Source organism: Canis lupus, chromosome 23, assembly GCF_003254725.2.
Source record: "Canis lupus dingo isolate Sandy chromosome 23, ASM325472v2, whole genome shotgun sequence".
NCBI lineage: Eukaryota > Metazoa > Chordata > Mammalia > Carnivora > Canidae > Canis > Canis lupus.
The window spans coordinates 23,298,207-23,320,443 of NC_064265.1; the positions used below are offsets into that span (position 1 = coordinate 23,298,207).

The 22,237-nt window shown below is 34.2% G+C and overlaps 1 protein-coding gene across 2 annotated transcripts in view; it reads right to left on the reverse strand.

Moving 5' to 3' along the window:
* The window catches only part of RAB5A (RAB5A, member RAS oncogene family), a 29,923-nt gene that overhangs the window by 4,141 nt on the left and 3,545 nt on the right, over window positions 1–22,237 (reverse strand). For both annotated transcript variants that reach the window (XM_035705219.2, XM_025448831.3), the window contains exons 2-5: window positions 21,177–21,432; window positions 3,042–3,193; window positions 2,619–2,741; window positions 904–997 (exon numbers count right to left, since the gene is read on the reverse strand). In XM_035705219.2, the coding sequence (XP_035561112.1) occupies window positions 904–997; window positions 2,619–2,741; window positions 3,042–3,193; window positions 21,177–21,339 (532 nt within the window). In that variant the 5' untranslated portion in view covers window positions 21,340–21,432. The remainder of the gene's footprint in view (window positions 1–903; window positions 998–2,618; window positions 2,742–3,041; window positions 3,194–21,176; window positions 21,433–22,237) is intronic.

Below are 22,237 nucleotides of genomic sequence, written 5' to 3' on the forward strand. Positions count from 1 at the left end.
CATTACTTACAATCAACAAACGTGGAATCACAATCTTAACACATAAAATTACCTTAGGGAAAAGGTAAGAGCACTGCATAGGTTAAATGATCAGAGGTAATATGAAGCATGTTATTTTATTTTCCGTCTTTCTGTGCCTCAATAATTTGAAATTTTGTTACAATATTTGCATTATATTTGTCAATAATCAGTGATTTAAAACTAATGTGAGAAACAAAAATAGTGTTTATTCATGGCAAAATAGAGATGAAAATAGTTACTGATCAGTGAGAAAGTAATCTCTTTATGTCTTTATGTTATGCTGATAAATATTGTTCTGAGCTTATCTTCCTTTCATGTAAAAAAGATAATCTAATACAAAAACTTATTTATCCAAATTTCTCATTGAAATATTTAGAAAATCCATCTGCTTGAACTATTAGCTCAAAGTCCAGGCTTTCAATTTACCTAGAAGAGACTTAAACTGAAAAGTATTACAACTTAATAGATAATAAACAGTCTTTCAAATTTAACATTACTAACAAAGTAATTCTTGGTGGAAAGGATCTAGAATAGTAGTAGAATCATTAAAAAAATGATTACTTTTAAAAATACTTCTCAAAATTATTTACCAAAAAAGTAAGTATTTTTTTTAAAGATTTTATTTATTTTTTCATGAAAGACACAGAGAGAGAGGCAGAGATACAGGCAGAGGGAGAAGCAGGCTCCATGCAGGGAGCCCGACGTGGGTCTTGATCCCAGGTCCCCAGGATCACAGCCTGGGCCAAAGGTGGCGCCAAGCTGCTGGGCCACCGGGGTTGCCCAGAGTAAGAATTTTTAAAAAGAAGACAGTCAAACCAAATATGCTACAGTGTAAGTATTATTGCCTATATCTACTGCTTGGAAAAAAATTAAAAAACTTACCTATTGCCATGAATATTTCATTTACATTCATCGATGTTTTAGCTGATGTCTCCATGAATAATAAACTGTTGTCATCTGCATAGGACTGTGCTTCCTGTTTATAAAACAAAAATATGATATATATCCTTTGCACATACTATAGCTGACTTATTTTTGTTATAGAATAAGAGGCTTCCTCATTACTACTCCAACTTGATTACCTAGAATTAGCAAATATATAATAATTAAGGTAAAAGAGGTAAGAGATCTTTTGTAGGATACCTTTTCAGTTCTTTTGCCTTAACTTCCTGCAGTATCCCCATTCTGATTCACCTAGGCTCACACTAAATTTGATTTCAAATAGTAAGTGCCAGAGGTTGGAAAACTGTCTATTCTAAACATAAAATTCTCTTTGATCTCAATGGCAAATTTTATTTATGCTTATTACTTTCAATGAAGTCAAAGGGAATCCAAATATCTAATGGCTATATTTTAATTCTTAGTATGTCATAAATCATTCCTTTAAAAATTATATTACTAGTCTACATTTTTGTCATGATTTACAGTTTGCATGTATTATTGCCTTTGATCCTCACAGTTGTGTGAAGAGCAACCAATCATCTTTCCCATTTAATGAAAAAAATGAGGTTCCTTTGAACTCTTATGTGAGAAGGCCACTTTTGACTGTAACTTATAACTTAATCTTACTTCCCACTCTATGCTGGGGAGATAACCATCTTAGAGAATAGATATTATACCCCACATGACAATAACTAGAATTAAATAAAATCACAGGTGCAACTTGCTCAACTTACTACCTAAAGGTGCAAGAAATATTAGTTCCCTTTCTCAGTCTATGTATTCCATCATAGCCATCATCAAAGAGAATTACCCTATCATTCATTATATATGTGTGTGTGTGTACGTATATATATATATGTGTGTGTGTGTATGTGTATATATATATATATATATATATATATATATATATATATATATATGCCACAACAAACTTCTCTGAGAGGTTGAAGAGGAAGAGAAAAGGGAAAGTTTAAATTAGAGACATTTGTTTTTAAGTAATTGTACTTTATTTTGTAGCAGGGAACATTCTTGGTTAGCTATATTAAATAACATATAAAGTGGGTTTTTTGAGCCTTTATTTTTGAAGGCCTATTTAAGAACCACATATGTGTAAGCTGTATATGTATATGTGGTTATGTATATATGTGCTGATATAAATACTGGCAGATAAATAAAAAGGGATACTAAAATATGTATGGGGTGGAGGGATTAGGGTAGGAGGCAATCACCTTTTGCTTTATATATTTCTGCACTATTTGTCAACAATTACTTCTTTTATAATTATTTAGGTCAACAAAATCTTTTTTTTTTTTTTTTTTTTTTTTAAGAGAGGTGGGTAGGAGGGAGGGAGAGAAAGAGTATCAAGCAGTCTCTGCGTCTGAGATCATGACCTGAGCCAAAACCAAGAGTCAGATGCTTAACTGACTGAGCTGCCCAGGCACCCCGCTCAACAAAATCTTTGAATCAATTTATATACACAATTATGTAAAGACATTTAAAAATTCAGATTTATCATAAGAAACATATTACATATAGTAGATCCACATTTGCACAAAAATTTGTTTTCTATTCTTTCACATGGCTTTAAAATTGTAACTAATTCAAGTGTAGATACAGAAGAAAAATTTACCATACATATGTGCCTTCAAACATACCTGGAAATCGACAGCTCTTTTATTTGCAAGATCAGCCTTGTTTCCTGATAAAGCTATTACAATGTTAGGACTGGCTTGCCTCTGAAGTTCTTTAACCCAGTTTTTGGCTCTGGCAAAGGACTCCTTGGGAAACAAAGAAACAGCTATTTGGCACAGGCTCAAAAAATGGTTAGGAAGTGTCTTTGTAAGACAAGGCTTTAAAGACTCTTCAATGTGACTCTTGGAAAGAAAATCTTAGGACTATTGTATTATTTGAGACACTTTAATCTTTTTTTAATCAGCTCTTCTAAACTCATAAAAACTTTGGCAGAAATGTCATACTTGGCTACCAAAAAAAAAGGGTCTTAAAAAATCTTTAATCAAAATTGAGTATCAAAAATGTATATTCAAACTAGTTACAATGTAGAATACATTTCTACTTACCTCATTTGTGATATCATATACAACTATGGCTGCTTGTGCTCCTCTGTAGTACATTGGTGCTAAGCTATGGTATCGTTCTTGACCAGCTGTATCCCATATTTCAAACTTTACTGTTGTATCATCAAGACACACAGTTTGGGTTAGAAAAGCAGCTGAAAGAAGAAAATATCTGTAATAAGCTGATCAGTTCTCCCCTAATATTTTCATAATACAGAAAACACCTGGAAACATGACATGACATATTGCATATACACAGTTAATAGTGGCTTGTGATACTTCAAAGATCTGTGCTTTAGAGCTTGATACACATATATGCTTATGTAAGACCTTTAGATTAAAATCACAGATTCAAAGATTTTTCTACACTCTTAATAAGTTTATTGTAATAGTAAGTTTAATACACATTTCTTAAATTGCTTTACACACTGTAAATTTGAAATTTTAAAACTTTAAAACAATTTAAGAAAAATACTGATATTCTTGAAAAACTGCATGGAGGTAGGTGGAAGAGAAAGGACTGGCATACCTGTAACTACCATCTACACTGTCAACACAATGCCTCCTCCTCCATTCTCCTGATATTTTTTGGCATAATCTGGGGATTTATTAGTTCCAGACCTATATCACTAAATTTTTTTGTTACGATATTTTCCCTTCAAAACATAGCACTTTAATTTTTAGAACTGCTATGATCTCAACCTGGACTTAATTTATTAACTATACACTCAATATTAACTCCTAGCTGTTTCAATCCTTAAATTTTGCATGTGCTTTTTTTTTTTTTATCAGTTCTTTTCTCAGATTTTTAACAAGAAAGTATACTTTTTTAAAGTAATCTCTATGCCAAACATGGGGCGCTTGAACTCACAAGCCCAAGAGCAAGTCACAAGCTCTACCAACTGAGCCAGCCAGGCACCCCAAGAAAGTATTTTAGAGTGATATTATTGTTTTTAAAGCTAAGAAGTTGCTGTCCAATCTTACAGAATGCCCATTATGATCCTCTTAGTTTTAGGAATAAACATCAAGGAAAACACGGAGATAGATATTCACAAAAAATGAAACGCCATCAATTTACCAAAAAACAGGTTATAATCAAGTGATTTGAACTTTAAAAAAGTGTTGCCCACTGCACTAAAACAAAGATACTTGGGAACAAGACCTACATATAGCCGTTCTTAGTAGCATGCTGACACGTTAGTTCTTTTCCTTCATTAGCTTCAGTAGTTAAGGCCCTGTTGCTCTATCATTCATGTTAGTATGCCCCTACCTTTTATTTTCAGCTCTAGGTGTGATACTGAACTCTTTCTCCTAAACTGGCGTGAAATTAAAGTCATAAAATTGTCTAGAACTCTGTCCTATCATTCAAGAGAGTTATGATCCACTTCTGTAAATTGCAGTTTATCTAGTAATGTCAAATGAGCTGAATAAGCTAAATCTAATTAGATATACATTTATTTTTACATTAAATATAACATTTATTTTTCACAGTATTTCTATTAGGTCAACTGGTTGCTGGCTTCATACTAGCAACCATAACCTCAGTTTTGCAAACATCATAATTGGAAATTTATTTTAAGCAATTTCTAATTAATAGTTTTGTGAATTCTCAGAAGTGGCTAGTCATAATTAAAATATATTCTAATTCATCAACCCTTTTTAACATATAAAATTAGCAAAAATATCCATTTTCTTAAATCCTGTATATATGGTAAAGGATTCCAAAAAAGTACTATATCTCTTTTTCAGTCATGAAAGGTTCTCCTGCAAAATCAAAAAAATATTTCAAAACACTTTAAGTCTCTAAAACTGTATTTTTCCATAAAATGAAAAGGAGATAAAAATGGGATCACAAAATATAAGCCATTTCTCAAGTACAGTTTGATGCAACTTAAAAAAGAAAAATCTGGATTACAATTTGCATTCAGACTTTGTTTTCTCTTTTCTATGACCACAAAATATACCGGTAGGAAAAACATTCATTTATACTGACATAAATCAACCCTAGGCTCAGAAATATATCTATCAGTTATGCTGCCTTAAAGGAAATATAATCTGATTCTTGAACACAAAAGATATCACAAAATGATACTACTCTTTTCTATAAATGTATGTACAAAAATGACAAAATACAGGCAAAGAAATTTCAACAAATACATTAAAATAACAGCCATGACCAAGTAGATTTATAAACACAAAGCTATCACTGACCAACAGGCTAAAAAAGAAAAATCATATATTTAAATAAATTACAAAAGGGCAGTTGAGGCAATATCCATTCCTAATACACATGTAGGATTCTTCCTTAAAGTTTATCAAGTGTCCATTCTATCTGTAAGCCTGAAATTAACATTTTAATAGTAAAGCTCTTAATCAGTCTCTAAATTTAGAAACCAAACAAAAATATCCACTATCACCATTATTATTTCAAATATCCTTATAAAAAAATAGGTTTTTAAGAAAAGATATTATTTGTAACAGGCAAGACTGAAAAAAAAATTCAAAGGCTAAAAAAGTCCAGACAAAAATGAATTCTTTAAACTGGCTAAAACATGTTAAAGTCAACAGCCTTCCGACACACTGCCAATAACCAGGTTTTCAATGCTATGCTGGGAGGAGAAAGGATCCCAATCATATTAACAAAGAACAAGAACAATCAATTCAAAAAAAAAAAAAAAAAAAAGAACAATCAATTCACTCAACTCCTCTTAGAAACCATCCATCATCACCCATTTTTTATAGCTCCCACTTCTGTGCAATGAACATTTTCACACTTTTTATAATCACTGATTTATATCTTTTTCCTTTAGACTGGAAGTTTTCTTGAGAAATTACTGTTAGCTATTCTTTTCCATACCCAACATCTAATAAAAATCTCCGGTCATGTAAATATTTGAAACATTTGCTACATGAAGTTCATGAAAGATATGTGGCACTATTTTGGGGATATCTTAAATAACATCTGAATAGACAAACAGTTCCCAAATGGGGAAAAAAATGGACACTTCAAAAGGCCTCTACTCAAGTCATTATATAACACAATCTCAAACAAAGTATCATCAGGATAATTTTAACTTGGTAATACCATACTGTTGTTCATGTAGTATGATACACAGAGCATAATGTTGGAGGAGGAGAAATGGACCAGTATTTCGAGGCCAGGGAAAACAAAAGTGCTGTAGGGCCACAAGGACAGAAATACTGTTTGTTATGGAAGAATTCAGTATTATTATAAACATTATATACTGCAAGACCATCATGATTCCTTAAAGTTCTCAAGTTTTCAAATACTTCCCCCATAAAACTCAGTGAAGTACGGCTGACATCTTCAAATCCTTAATGCTTCTAAAATTACATTGTTAGTCATTTATAAGGTTATAAATTAAATTCTGACACTCAAAATATAAACTACTACATAATACTGTAGCAACATTAACCACCACAAACTTACCTGAATCTGTACAACCACTTTAATTTATCCAAAACGTCTATTTTCTGGCTAAGAACCATCACTTTCTTAGACCTCTTCATTTTTTCTTCATCACCAGCACTAGCAGTTGGTTTTCTTTTCGGGCCCATATTTCACAAAGAAACAGCTTTTATCACTTCGAGAGTTACTGTGTACGCGACGACAAGTAGAGAAAAACAAAGCTGCGTTGAGATGCGGGTGCTGGCCTGTCTAATAGGCTCCCTCTTTGAGCTACATGATCAGTTCCTATTGGTAAGCCTGGCAGCAAGCAACATTTCAATCTCAGCAAAACTACAAATTAGTGAATCACAGACCTTGCAGTCCAGCTGAGAATAGCTGAAACTATAAATGTTAAATCTGCAAATACCAAAGGCCTACAATGGGTAAGACCTTCATAAATAGTAAGCAAGGAAGAGCCACTGCAATATACTGGGCAAGGGAAAAAAAAATATCCAAATCAATAGCATTAACCAAAAGTTAACAACTCAGAAAAAAAAGTTTAACAAATAAAATGATTCTACATGAATTAAACAGAAGGGACTAAAAGCGAAAAACCAAGGAACCATCCCAACCCTCAACTTATCAAATTTGATGAAAAAGAATTACCTTATTAGAATTAACCAAAAATTCTATAAGATTATCAATTTGAGGGCAGCCCAGGTGGCTCAGCGGTTTAGGACCGCCTTCAGCCCAGGGCTTGATCCTAGAGACCCAGGACTGAGTCCCACATCGGGCTCCCTGCATGGAGCCTGCTTCTCCCTCTGCCTCTCTCTGTGTGTCTCTCATGAATAAATAAATTTTTAAAAATCTTAAAAAAAAAAAAGATTATCAATTTGATTACATAAAAATTTGAGATTTCATTTGCAAACATGTTATCATACACCCAAAACACAGGGGTGAAGACATTTTAAGAAAATTTCTAGAGTATTAAGAGATTAAGTTTTAGAGAAAAATTCCAAAAGCATTAAGGATGTGTCAAGAAAATTCACAAGAGGAATAAACATTAAAAAAATAAGTCAACATCACTAGTAAAAAACAAAATCATTCTTCCAGCAAAAGTTGAAAAGAAAAAAGGCTCTTTTACCTAACTTAGCCAAAAGAAAAAACTTAAACAGTAGGGCACAAGCTCACACATCTCTGGTGACACTAAGTAAATGTTTTGAAAATAATTTTGCCAACATGTAGCAAAGCCATGAAAATGTTCATAGTTAATTAGTCTAGTATCTCATGGAATCTCCAAAAGATGGTATGAGGAGCAGGAAAGTAGGGACAACAAACCTTGATGCTCGAAGAATTTTTGTATTTAACAGTTAGAAACAACCTAAAATGTATAAATGAAAAAGTACTGGTGGCTTGGCAGGTATCAAGTAGCAATTAAATAAACGGCTATAAAATGACCTGTTCAAATGCCAAAAAGTAAATATATATATATATTTTTTTTTTTCTTCCTGGTAGATATGGTAACATCTATGTAAAAACATGACCAGAAAAGCACAGAAGAAACTAAAAAACAATAGTGTCTTCATAGTAGGATCATGACTGAAAGTTCTCCCTGGAAACAATGACTTTGAGTAGTAGTGGATTTGTGGCCTTTTAAAAGGCTCTTACTGAAAGGTAAGAATATAATTGCTAGACAAGAGAAGGGCCTTGCAAGGTTCAGGTTCTCAGAAGTAGATCAAAAATCCAAATGAGACTGTTTGGAAGTGATTTAAGGAGAAGCAAAGGTTTTAAGAGACAAGGAATTTAATAACTGAGTTCAATGGGTTTGGATCAAGCTTCAAGATGAATATCCAATCAGGGAGGAGGATGGCTGGGATTGACCAAGTAGCCGCAAGAACCAGGTACCAAAATTATCAGGGTAGAAAATGGCTTGCTAGGAAATGAGTATCAACAATAGTAATCTAATATAGTGAATTTTCTCACATAAGCACTGACTTCTGATAAAATTTTACATAGAAGAAAATATGGATAGTCTAGAGCTGACAGCAGGCAAAATAAAAAACTGAGCCCATTTTTCCCCCATTAACATCATATGTGCATAGTGAAGAATACTCAGTTGATTATGGCAGCAAAAACCATGTATTCATGAAAGAATTACATTTCAATTAATGTGGGAAGAAGGGTGATAAAAAAGATTAGGCAGAGAGGAAACAGTGACAAAGCACAAAAAGAAAATAATCCAAAAGCAAATCCATCTTATGAGATGATCTATAAATACTAATTGCATAGGATTCATTCTAAAAAAAAAAAAAAAAAAAAAAATCAATGAGCATCTGTTAAAGAGATTGATATCCAGAATAAAGATATCCTAGAACTCAGCAACACGAAAAACTCAAACCACCTAATTAAAAAAATGGGCAAAGAAACTTAATAGACATTTGTCCAAAGAAGATATACAAGTGAGTGAGAAGATGCTTAACACCACTAATATCTGGATCCACTACTCAGTGGAAAATAGAAAATACCACAATGAGAAGCCACTTCACACTCATTAGGAGAGCTAGTAACAAAACAACAGAAATCAAGAGTTGGCAAAGATACGGAAAAACTGGAAACCTTGTGCACTGATGGGACTATAAAATGGTATACTGCTATGGACAATGGCAAAAATATTAAACAGAATCACCAGACGACCCAGCAATTCCACTTCTGAGTATACATCCAAAAGATGTGAAAACAAGGACTTGAACAGACATTGCCTTATCTACGTTCAGAGCAGCATTACCCACAATAGCCAGGAGGTGGGAAAAAACCTAAGAATCGAAAATGAAGGATCAATGGAAAGATAAAGCAAAATGTGGTGTTAAACGTGATGGAACATTACTCTGCTTTAGAAAGGAAATTGTGACACATTAGAATATGGATGAATCAATCTTGCTGACAGGCTAAGTGAAATAAGCCGGTCACAAAAATACAAAAATATTGTACAATTTCCCTTATATGAAATTTCTAGAACAGTGAAATTCATAGAAAGAAAGCAGAATAGTATTTGCTATGGGCAGGGGTGGGGGAGAATGGTTAAGTTATTGTTTAATAAGCAGAGTTTCAGTTGGGGGAAGATGAGTGCTGATGGCTGCAACATTAATGTACTTACTGCCACAGAACTGTACACTTAAAATGTTTAAACTGTAAATTTTATATTTTGCTATTTTACAACAGAAATAATTTAGCAACATCTAAAGGTAACTGTTGCCAAATGAACTGTAATCCTGGAAACTATTACATCCAACTATCCTAATGGAATCCACTAACCAGGACATAGGGAGCTAGTCACATGTCACCTGCTGAACAGAATACTAGTATTTCTGATACTAAACTAATGCACATTCTTTTAAAATTACTCTTAAGAGTTTCATTTTAGTTAGTATCAAGTTTGTGCCTCAAACCTGAACACCCTAGGATGAATTGATAAGAACCAGTATCTGAAACTTCAAGGCTAAGAACCTGTGCTTGCCCCACCAAGGGTCCTAACCTTTTAAAGTCTTTACTCAATAGACTAGGTTTATATAGCAAGGATGCATCGAATAAAAAACTGGAAGCAGAATGAACACATTACAAAGAGGAAAGGTGAAGAGATGGCAGAAAGGGGAGAGGTTGTTAGAAGTTATTAAATTGTATCAGACAAATGCTCTCCAAGGAATAGCAATAGAGAAAAAAATTAATGAAATTAAGTTAGTTTTAAGAGATAAGTATCTATGAAGGACCTTTAATCTGTGGACAACAGGTACTTTATTAAATAGTTTAAATAGTACTTTATTAAATTTCCAATATATGCAAGGAAAAGAGGACTTCCGGTTTCTGATACTGCAGGTATGGAGCTTAGAAGTTGCCACTCAACTCTAATATGTAAAAAGATGAACCGACAACTCTTGTATCTGTAAGAAAAGTGTCGTAGGGCAATCTGCTGCTCCCAAAATTGGACAGAAAGGTGGATACAGTAAGGACACATCTCAGAGCAGAAGGCTGGGGAAACCAGCTCAGGTAGAAAAACTGGAGTTGTAACTGACAAATTGCTGGAAATTAGGTGTGGCCAAGTCAGTTAAAAACTCCAGAGGTGGGACACTTGGTTGGCTCAGTGGTTGAGCGTCTGTCTGCCTTTGGCTCAAGCCCTGATCCTGGTCCTGGGATTGAGTCCCCACGTCGGGCTCCCTCTGGGGAGCCTGCTTCTCCCTCAGCCTATATGTCTCTTCCTCTCTCTGTATCTCATGAATAAATAAAATCTAAAAAAAAAAAAAAAAAAAAAAACCTCCAGAGGCAGCAAAAATAAACAATTCAGGCTACATCAAACTAGAAAGCTTTTGTACTGCAAAGGAAATCATCAACAAAATGCAAAGGCAACCTACTGAATGGAAGAAAATATTTGCAAATGATATATCCAATGAGGGGTTAATATCCAAAATACATGAAGAACTCATACAACTCAACACCCCAAAAAACAATCTGATTAAAAAATGGACAGAGGACCTAAAGGTTTTTCCAAAAAAGACATTCAGATGGCTAACAGACATATGAAAAGATGCTTGACATCATTAATCATCAGGGAAATGCAATTCAAAATCACAATGTACTGTCATCTCACACTAGTCAGAATGGCTAATTAAAAAACAAGAAACAAGAAGTGTTGGTGAGGAAGTGGGGCAATGGCAACTCTAGTGCACTGTTGGTGGGAATGTAAACTAGAACAAACACTACAGAAAGCATTAAAAAAAACATTTTAAAATATCAAAAACAGTAACACACAATCCATTAATCCTACCTGTGGGTATTTACCTAAAGAAAATGAAAATGCTTATTCAAGAAAGAGAAAGCTTCTTTCCCCCTTCTCTTTAGTGACACCCCTTCTCCATCGGCTTCATGAACCTAGTATTTAATGCTTCCCAGAGAGAACTTTCCAGCATTACTTGCCTTGAAAATGATTCTTTAATGTTTAGCAATGAACCTATCCAGTAAGTCAACTTAAGTGCTAATATCTGAGAATTTTACAACATAGGAATGAAAAAGGACAAGTTAAAGAAGGGAGAAGAGACAAGGAAGACTTTAATGCCCAGAGTAAGTTACAGGAAACCTGCAATCCTAAACACAATTATTTAAGCCAAATAACACATGAAGAAATTGGAAGTATCTCCAAGGGAGTAAAAAAGTGATGAGAAGACTGGAATCCTTTTGATCCCATCATCATTTGATAAAATTACTTTTGGTTCACTAACCACATCTAGAAATTTATCTTACTGAATTAAGTCCAAGGTGGAAAAAAGTTCCAAAAAAATACCCACTATTAATAAGATTACCTAAAACAGCAAACAAAAATGCAAACATTAAATATCCAACAGTAAGAGTACAATTAAAGAATGTAAGATTACCAGTTACTGAAATAAATATGAACACAACACGGAGATATTGAGAAATTGTCATTAATAAATGAAACAGAATAGCATGCCTATTACAAATGAATTCACGGAAGAGTAGCATGAAATTACAGTTAACAGAAAAAGGAAACACAATGGGCTCTAAAAAATAAGATTCTTGATCTCACTCATAATATGGGAAAAATGGGGGGATCCCTGGGTAGCTCAGCAGTTTAGCGCCTGCCTTCGGCCCAGGGTGTGATCCTGGAATCCCGGGATTGAGTCCCATTTCGGGCTCCCTGCATGGAGCCTGCTTCTCCCTCTCCCTCTGCCTGTGTCTCTGTCTCTCTCTCATGAATAAATAAAATATTTTTTTAAAAATGGGAAAAATGTACAGTAAAAAATGCAAAAAAAAAAAAAAAAGCAAAATGGCAAAATCTCCAAGTACCTTGAGATAGTAAAGTAACAAGTATTCTGTGCACTGTTGTTGAAGGGCTGTCTGGAAAATTTTATCAGAATTACAAATATATGTAAACTGTGACAAAGGCAATCAACTTCTAGAAATTTACACTATAGAAATACTTGGAATATGTGAGAAATGACTGAATTATTTACTGCACTACTGTCAACAGCCAAAAATATAAAACAATGTGCAAATTCAAAACTAGAGAACCAATTTAAATATACATCAATATGATCCATGCAATGAAATACTGTTACAGCCAAGAAAAATGAAGATGCTCTTCCTAAAGTAATATGAATAGATCTTTGACAGATTGTGTTTTCCAAGATGGCTTCAACATTTCCTACACCACATTCTTCTTACATGATACCGCACACTCCTTTTAAATGTGTGAGCCTGTGACTAGTACATAATTGATGCTATCTCTGTGACTTCTGGGGATAGGTCATGAAAGGTCGCCCAGCTTCACCTGGTACTTTTTGGGACACTCATTCTTGAACCTAGCCATCATGCTGTGAGGAAACCCAAGTCAGGTGGCAAAGACCACATGTAGGTGTTGTGGCTGAGGCAGCAGTTGAGATGGTTCTCTAGCCCCAGCACTGACAGCTACCCATGAGATCAGAAAACCACCTACAAAGCCCACTCCACTCCCAGAACCATGAGAGGATAAATCGTATTGCTCTAAATCATGAAATCTGTGGTCATCTGTCTCTGAGCAATAAATAACTGCAATAGTATAAAGTAAAAAATATGATACATTATTGTGGCCCTGATGTTTCAAATTGCACAGGGTAGAGAGTATATAGATTTAAAGTAATAGTAACTTTCCAAGGATAGATAACAAAGTTACATTGTCTCTGGGGAAAATATCTGAATGGGATAGAAAACAGTAGGAAGAGTTTTCAGTGTAATGTCTTATAGCCATGGTAAGGTCCATATGAAACTTGTAAAAATGCTGAGAAATGCTAACAGTGGCCAATAATTATATATTGACTTGAGTCCAATATCAACAGATTATCCTCGTAAGTCCAAAAGTACCTGCTATCTTCAACAGTGGAAACCATGAATTATTGGTTCTTTACTCTGCTTTTAGTCTTCCATATCTATATTACCTTGAAGAGGGTGAAATGCTGTTCAACACTTCAAAAATTCTGTTCTACAAAACTTGTAAAATATGAAGGATCATTCCTTATTTCCAAAATCCAATGTCTGACTTCAACAGCACTCTTATCTTGAGGAATTTAATAATTTGTTTGGAGTTCATACTTACATCAAGATAGCCAATGATCAAAATCCCAAAACCTCTGCAATTACTCCTATTGCTTTTCTCACTCTTACACATTCTTATTCTCCTCTACCAAGAAACCTGTAATAAACAGTTCTCAATTGATGACTCCAAATTATGTTATCCTATGATAAATTCAGTATATACCATAAGATTGCATGTAAGTAATATCAGATTATGGTGTAAGATGCAAAAGGGGAAAAGAAACATTTTTCAAGGGACACCTGGGTGGCTCAGTGGTTGAGCGTCTGCCTTTGGCTCAGGGTGTGATCCTGGGGGGGGGGGGGGGGGTCCAGGATCAAGTTCTCCATCAGGCTCCCCGCAGGTAGCCTGCTTCTCCTTCTGCATATGTCACTGCCCCTCTCTGTCTCTCATGAATAAATAAATAAAATCTTAAAAAAAAAAAAAGAAACAGTTTTCAAAACCAAAGTTTTCCTGTATTTTTATCAAATCAGAATTCTTATTCTATTAAAAGCAAACTGTAAAAGCTTCCCACCTCACCACACCCAATCATCCAAAACAAGTATCTTTTATGGGCCTCTGATGTCTATAAAAGGTCAATCATCCACAAACCGTAAATGCTCAGAACAGAGTCAACAACAGAAAAGGTAGCAAAATAGACTGAATGTAACCAAAACTGATGTCATAAAGTCCAAGCCACAAAGCTTATGAAAACTTAGATTTTTTCAGTATGTAATTGAGAATATACTTCTTTTATATATACATATATGTCCTCTTTGGGGATATATATAAAAATAAATAAAACAGGAAGATCAACTGGAAGTTTAGGCCTAATTTAAATAGTGGTATGTAGGGCAGCCCCGGTGGCTCAGCGGTTTAGCGCCGCCTTCAGCCCAGGGCGTGATCCTGGAGACCTGGGATTGAGTCCCACGTCAGGCTCCCTGCATGGAGCCTGCTTCTCCCTCTGCCTGTGTCTCTGCCTCTCTCCATCTCTCTGTCTCTCATGAATAAATAAATAAAATCTTTAAAAAAATAAATTAAAAAGATAGTGGTATGTAATATCATTTTTCATACCTTATATGTACTCCCATCCTAAACCATAAGATCATCTTTGATTTCTAGTACTTAGCACAATGTTAGGCATGGTAAATTTATTGAGAAAATTAATTTTAAAAGAAGTTTCACAGTCTTACTTCCCAGTACATGACAGAATAAAGTAGCAAATTAGTAAATCAACAGAGGCTATTCACTAGTTAGAGCTAACGGTCAAAAATCATTGTACCAAACAGCTCTGGACACTTCAGCACCAGAGGGCAATGAATGAATGAATGTTCAAAATCCCAAATTATGAAATAAACTTTAAGAGAAAAAGATTAAATTGCATTGATTGTATAATGTGGAGGAGAGTACACACTAAAAACAAAGTTTTGCTCTTTAGGAATCCTTATTTAGTTCAATCCTCTCATTTTACAAACGTGCAAATAGGACTCACATAAGTGTTCAAAGAAGGGTATCAGGATTAGAAACAAGCTTACAGACTCCTAATCTATAGCAATGTTTAAGTAGTTGCGGGTAACATTTTAATTTAAACTGTTTAAACAGTTAAAACTGTTAGGATACTGGAGAATTGATGTTTAGACTGTTTAAAAAATCATTTTTTTAGAGCATAACTGGTACAAGCTAATACAAAGTAGCAAATCTCGGGCAGCCCAGGTGGCTCAGCGGTTTAGCGCCACCTTCAGCCCAGGGCATGATCCTGGAGACCCGGGATCGAGTCCCACATCTGGCTCCCTGCATAGAGCCTGCTTCTCCCTCTGCCTCTCTCTCTCTCTGTCTCATGAATAAATAAATAAAATCTTAAAAAAGAAAAGAAAAGAAAAAAAAAAAGCAAATCTCTACCAACTTCTCAGAGTAATATAACCTGTCTCAAATACTGACTGAATATATACCTTCTAGAAGGAAAACAGTATTATATGCATAAAGATATTTTCCCACTTGAAACCAATGATTAACTTCCACAAATTTTAATCCTCACTGTATTAGAAAGAACAATGAAAATTTCAAGCACTATTTTTCTCACCAATTAAAAACAATACGCTAGGTATTCCATCCTTTCTGAACAGTATTTTTAACTGAAGGGCACCTTGGAGGCTCAGTTAAATGTCCAACTCTTGATTTCCGCTCAGGTCATGATTTCAGGGTTGTGAGATGGAGCCCGACGTGGAGCTCCATGCTTAAGATTAAGATTCTCTCCCTCTCCCCATCCTGCACCCGCTTGCCTGTGCTCTCTTTAAAAATAAAAAGTATTTGAGAGCAATGTGTAGATGAAAAGATAAAAGCAATATATGTACAGGTTACAATTACAGATCTTCCTTGATTCATGAAGGGGTTACTCCCAATAAACCTATCATCAAGTTGAAAATAGTCAAAGTAAAAAATACACCTAACCTACCTTAGCTTAAATGTGCTCAGAACACTTATGTTAACCTACAGTTGGACAAAATCATCTAACACAATCTTATAAAGTATTGAATATCTCATGTAATTTTTTATGTTTTTATTATTTTTTATTTTATTATTTTTATTTTTTTATCATGTAATTTTTTGAATACTGTACTAAATATGAAAAATGGAATGGTTGCTACTGGTACAGAATGGCTCTGAGTGTATCGGTTATTTACCCTTGTGATCATGTGGCTGACTGGGAGCTAGGACACGCTGCCACAGCCACGCATCACAAGAGTACTGTACTGAATATTGCCAACCTGGAAGAAAATCAAAATTCAAAGTATAGTTTTTACTGTCTGTATTGCTTTTGCACCATGATGAAGTTGAAAAAGCTTAACTAAAACCACCAGAAACTGGAGGTCATCTATATACAGACTAGTGTTTCTGAAGGCTAACAAGTGAAGGGCAAATAGCAGAAAGCTTACTACTACAGTAAGAAGATGACATTCCGATTCAAATGTTCTGGCTGGCTTTTCTTTTTCAGTTTAGGAAGCAAATTTAATATCTGAATACATTTAGTATTCTATTTAACAGTATAATTTCTCTTAGAAAACTTCCACAAATAACTTAGTTCACGTGGGTGGCATGCATTTAACATAATGTACATGACTAATCACTTTATGAAAACCAATAAATGGAAGGGGAAAATTAGTAAGAATTTACCATGCAGAATTTTAAGAAATTGTGAATGCTCATACTATCTACTTACATGAATCTGCAGAAACTTCATTTTTAGGAAGGCTCAAATGTAGTAATAAGTATTTGCTTATAAGGTTTTTAAAATCCTCTTTGTTCCTATAATTTTTAATGAGAAGCTTTATTTTCCAATAAAAGAAAATCTAAACATAAAATTTTTTTAACATTGTCAAATCCTAAAATCAAATGCCATGCATTAGATGGAATAGTCATGATTCCAAAATAATGCCACGTTGTGACAATACAACAGGGACAAAAATGACTCAGCAAAAAGTACTGGTGGTGACGGTAGTGGTAATAGTTTAAATAAGCATTTTACTCTGTGCTAGGCACTGTAGCCAGGAAATTTATATGTACTTTCATTTAATCCTTACCAAAAACTTTTCAAGTTAGGTATCATTATTTTCATTCATGTAAGAGGAAAATAAAGCCAAGTATGAGTTTCCTAATATCATGCAGCTGGTATGTACTAAGTGCTGGAACTACAATTTAAAAAGGCACTTGTTACTCTAATTAATTTAGGGTATAATCAGTCCTGGATTACTTGTGACACTAAGGGGGAACAGCACTGGTACAGATAACTGAAAAACTACAGATATTTTAAAGTACCTTAGTAGAGAGAAGGCAGAGCAACCCAGATGGGACAGAAAGAGCCATACTCTCTTTAAAGGGCCTAAATAGGTTAACAGATTTGTGGAAAGGGGTTTCCATACAAAGAGATACAAATAATATTTGACAGGACAAAATACTTGTAATCTTCAAACTGGGGGAGTGGGATGAATAACACATTTTTTAAAACCCTACCCTACCCTATTTTAAATAACACATTTTTTTAAAAAAAGAAAAGCAATTATTCTAAGAACCACCTCAGTGTAAATGTAATATTGATTACTCAGTATACAAAAAGCAGTGGTTCTCACACTTCAGCATGCATCAGAATCACCTGGAAGACTTGTTAAAATATAAGATTACTAGTTCCACTTCAGTGTTTTGATTCAATATAGGATACAGGAATTTGCATTTTTAACAAATTTCCAGGTAATATAGATGCTCCTGGTAAAATTCTGAGAACCACTGCTCTAAAACAAAGCTCAAAAAATACAGTACCTGCAAGAGGAACACTGTAACACTGCTCTTACATATAATTCTATAACCTAAACCATACGTCTGACCTTTCTTTGACGATCAGTGCATACAAAATTAAACTGTAGTATAAGACATTTATCTTTCAAAAGAAAAAAATTGAATGCCTGCATCTTATTTCATTGCATATTCTAATCCTGCTCTTACACTGAAGAGCATTTTGTTTAAAAATTTGTTTTTAAACAAATTTGTTTTAAACAAACTTGTTTAAAAATAGCATTTAACTATGTTTAAAAACAAGTAGTTTTTTTGACAAAAGTACCTCACTTGAAATCTTTAAAGTCTTTAGCTACTTAAGATGTTAAGTGAAAGATGGCCCACCAATATTTATTCGATATTTATTGAAGCAATACTAAGCCTCCAGATGAGATAGTAGGAAGGAGACAACCACCTGAGCATTAATATTCCTTGCTAACCTTCTGGGCTTGTCTTAAACACTAAGACTTCAAAGCAGACTTTAAAGCCCTACAGATAAGCTAGAACTCCTCAAAATGCTTAACCCACAACCTAACTACCTAACCTCATTGTGAGTGCTACAGGGTCAAGGGGCAAATTGTATAGGACACTGCGAGACAACATGGATTCTGAAATTAAGCTATCATGTCTAAGAAGAAACACATAAACTACCCTGATATTCTTGATGAATGTAAGGTTCTAGAATACACAAATTCGAGAGTATAGCATATGATTCCCACATTAAAACACAGATGAAAATTTTAGGTGAGTCTTCACACCATAACGAATATTACTAGATACAAACAATCAAAAAAAATCAAGCACAGATAAAATGCAAAACATTTGGTCAAGTTCATTTAGATAAATCTTACCACACATCAGCCAAAACAAAAATACATATTACAAGTTACGGACCCGTTGTGGTCATCATTAAATTGCTTAAACCTTGAAATCCTTGAATGCTTAAACAGAATACTATCAAAGTTCCTAAGAGGGAAGAGCTGTAAGCAAAGAACATAAAAGAACAGCACTCACTGTAAAAACATCAAATCAATGCCTCACATCTTAACTTTACACAATGTTTTATGTCAATTATGTCTCCAAACAAAACCAAAAACTAGTAATCACAGCTGTAATCATAATGGATGTAATCATAATGGCACCATACCTCCTAAAGATATTAATATGTGGTCAACATCCACTGACACAGAAATTTGTATATAAATTCCTTTTAAAGTTGATTTTAAAAGCTAGATTTGATCTGTACAAGTAGAATATTAAGGAAGCTTTACACGTAGGAACAAAAAACTTGAAAAACTGATGAAATGTAAACAAGCTAATTTGTATTAAATGGAAATGGAGATTTTTATATATGCATATATACACTTATCAGAAGATATGTATGACTCATTGATACAGGGTTAAATTTTTCTTGTAAATGTCCTCCCTTGAAATGTCAGTAGGAAAAAATAAATTTGGATGACCATAATATCCAAAACAAAAACGAAGATTCTAGTCTTAGGCTGCTGAGGCTCCTGTAGTTTCCCAGAAATTCAATTCTTTACCATAGTACTTCAGTGTTTTTGTTATTTTAGTATGTACTGTGAAAAGAGGGAGGGTGGCATATATCAAGGCCCAATCCTGTCTGGCCCAGGTATTATAGCCTCAAATGCATATGTACTTTGGGAATTGCTGCCCCTGAAAACCACTTGAGAAGTGTTATTACCGTGAGAGGTAATATTTCATTACTAAACCAAATATATATGTTTGTGGGTATGTATACATACATATATATTAACAAAGATACCACAAAGAATGTATAATATATTGTTCATTAGATTTCTAACTCAAAAGCCCCTTATCATGGACCACATTTTTGATGCTCACCCATTATAAAAACATAAAACACTACAGGTGCCTGGGTGGCTCAGTCAGCTAGAGCTGACCCTTGATTTCAGCTCAGGTCTTGATCTCAGGATCCTGGGATCATGCCCCCCTGAGGGGCTCCACACACAGTGGGGAGTCTGCTTGAGGATTCTCTCTTCCCACTGCCCCTACCCACACCTACCACCCGGTGCTTTCTTTCTCAATAAATAAATCTTATAAAACACTAAAACACAACACTGTGTAACTTGATAGACACAAAAACAAAAGAGGTTGATAATCCTCACTCATTCTAAGTCTATTAAAGTGGAAATTAGTCTATTTACGTGGAAATACCACGTAAGTAGTATATTTCTCGTATGCAGGCAAAGCCAAGAGATAGTATAGTTTTACAAACTATTTTACTGGAAGGATTTGAACTATGTATAAAATTCCCAAGTGTACTTGAGGACAAACACCAAATGCACAACATAGAGTTATACTTCTAAAAGATCTGAAGTTGTTACATGTCATTAGTCTCATGCATGTCAAAAGTTTGAGTTTTTTATATGTATGAGATTAAAATACACTTATGTATTCCTTTAAAAATATAGTACTGTTTAATTACACGCCCCTTGCAAAATACTGATCTTAAAGCTGTGCTTCCTGATACTACCCAATTCAAAAGCTTCATATGATAGATGAAACCAAGGCCCTGAAAAGGCTCTTCTGCCCCACTGCTATATAGTTGTGAATTTGATTAAATTCAATTATCAAATTTCCTGTCTTCTACCCACAACACTGCACTATGAGTTGTCTCTGTCCTGCCTCTTACCTTCCCCTCATCTCAGCTCTAACACAATTATTGTATTCAGTGCTTACTCTACACTCTTATCCCCTCCTTCATCTTTCCCGACAGGTCCCATTTCCCTTTCATGTCCCTCTTCATTGATCATTGACTTTTTCTCTTCCTTCAATCTAGGAGCATTCTTATGCAAGTTTAATACAAGTTAATTAATTTTACTAATCAGTATAATTCATAAATAGTCCAACTATATAGAATTAGAATTTTAAGGTTAACTTTTACTATTTTCATTACTCATTCTAAAGCCAATATAATTTAGCACAAATGCATATTAATTTGAAGAAGTCTCTAATCATTATCAAGGAACAGGTATCAGATCAAATTCAATTACTTGGGACATTGACTCTGTTCATGCTTGTATATGTATTCCAGCTTTTACACAACCATCTTGGGGGTAACCAGGAAATCAAAATGTAGGAAGATGCTACCTACACAAAAATCCAGATAATTTTTAAATCTTGAAGTCTGCTGAACAGTTTTCTTCACTGTGTGACCTATTTTAGGTATTCATCATCATGCAACTGGAAATGCAAAATTTTTGCCAATGTATAATTCAATTAAATGAAGGGAAAAAGAAAATCTCACCCCCTATGGTACTCTCTTGAAATTCATGAAATTGGCCCTTCACAAAACGAAGCACTAGGCTTGATTTGCCAACAGCAGACTCTCCCAGAAGTACTAGTTTGAACTGGCATATTTTATTTCCAGTATTTGGCCCGTTGGGTCTTGTTGCTCCTCGATTAGCCATGTCCAAATTTGAAAGAAGTCCCTAATTTCAGTCTCTTAAATGAACTTCCAGGATGCAAGGTGTCAAATTTTTTCTTTCTGGATATACAGAAACCTGCACAAAAACAAATATTAAGTAATTAAATACACAAATCAGTAAACAAATCCAACAATCACTTCAGTAAATTTTGTCTATAACATATTATCACATAATTTTAACATCCACAGGACATTTAACACAATTTAGTTAAATTCACTATCTTTGTAATGAAATAATATATATGAGATTTAACTAAGCCTAAAATCCTGTTGTAATTTTCAAAGCTTTTTAAAAATTTAAAGCTAATCTTTATTAAAGACTTAACTGTGCCAGGTAGTTAACTAACACAGTCATTAACAATCTTGTAAGACTACTACAATCCTTAAAAATGAGGAAACAGGCACAGAGAGGTTAAGTAACTTGATTGAGGTCACGCAGTTACTGTGACAGAGCTGTGACAGAGCCACAAAAGAGCTGAGTTTTAAACCCACTCAACCTGAGAGGTGACTCGAGTTCAGGTTCTGGAGCCAGACTAGTTGGATTAAAAGAGTTTCAGGGAAAACGAAGTTCATAAATAGAAAGTTCTTACAACAGATCCTAGAACACATTAAAGCTCAATAAATGTTGGCTATTATTATGTGAAGGTCTCTGTTAAATTGTACACTTTTTGCTTAACTAATGTTAATTCTAAAGCAACAAGTATTTTAAAGCTCTCAGGTTTGTGTGTCTAGTGGCTCAAAGACTTAAAATTGTTTCCTTATGTGCTCAAGTACATTACTCATGAAAGTGTTAACAGTGGTTCTTTAATGTGGTGAGCTTAGTAGTGTCTTATTTACTTAAACTTTCCCATAGTTTTGGGCCTACTTATTAAATATGTCAC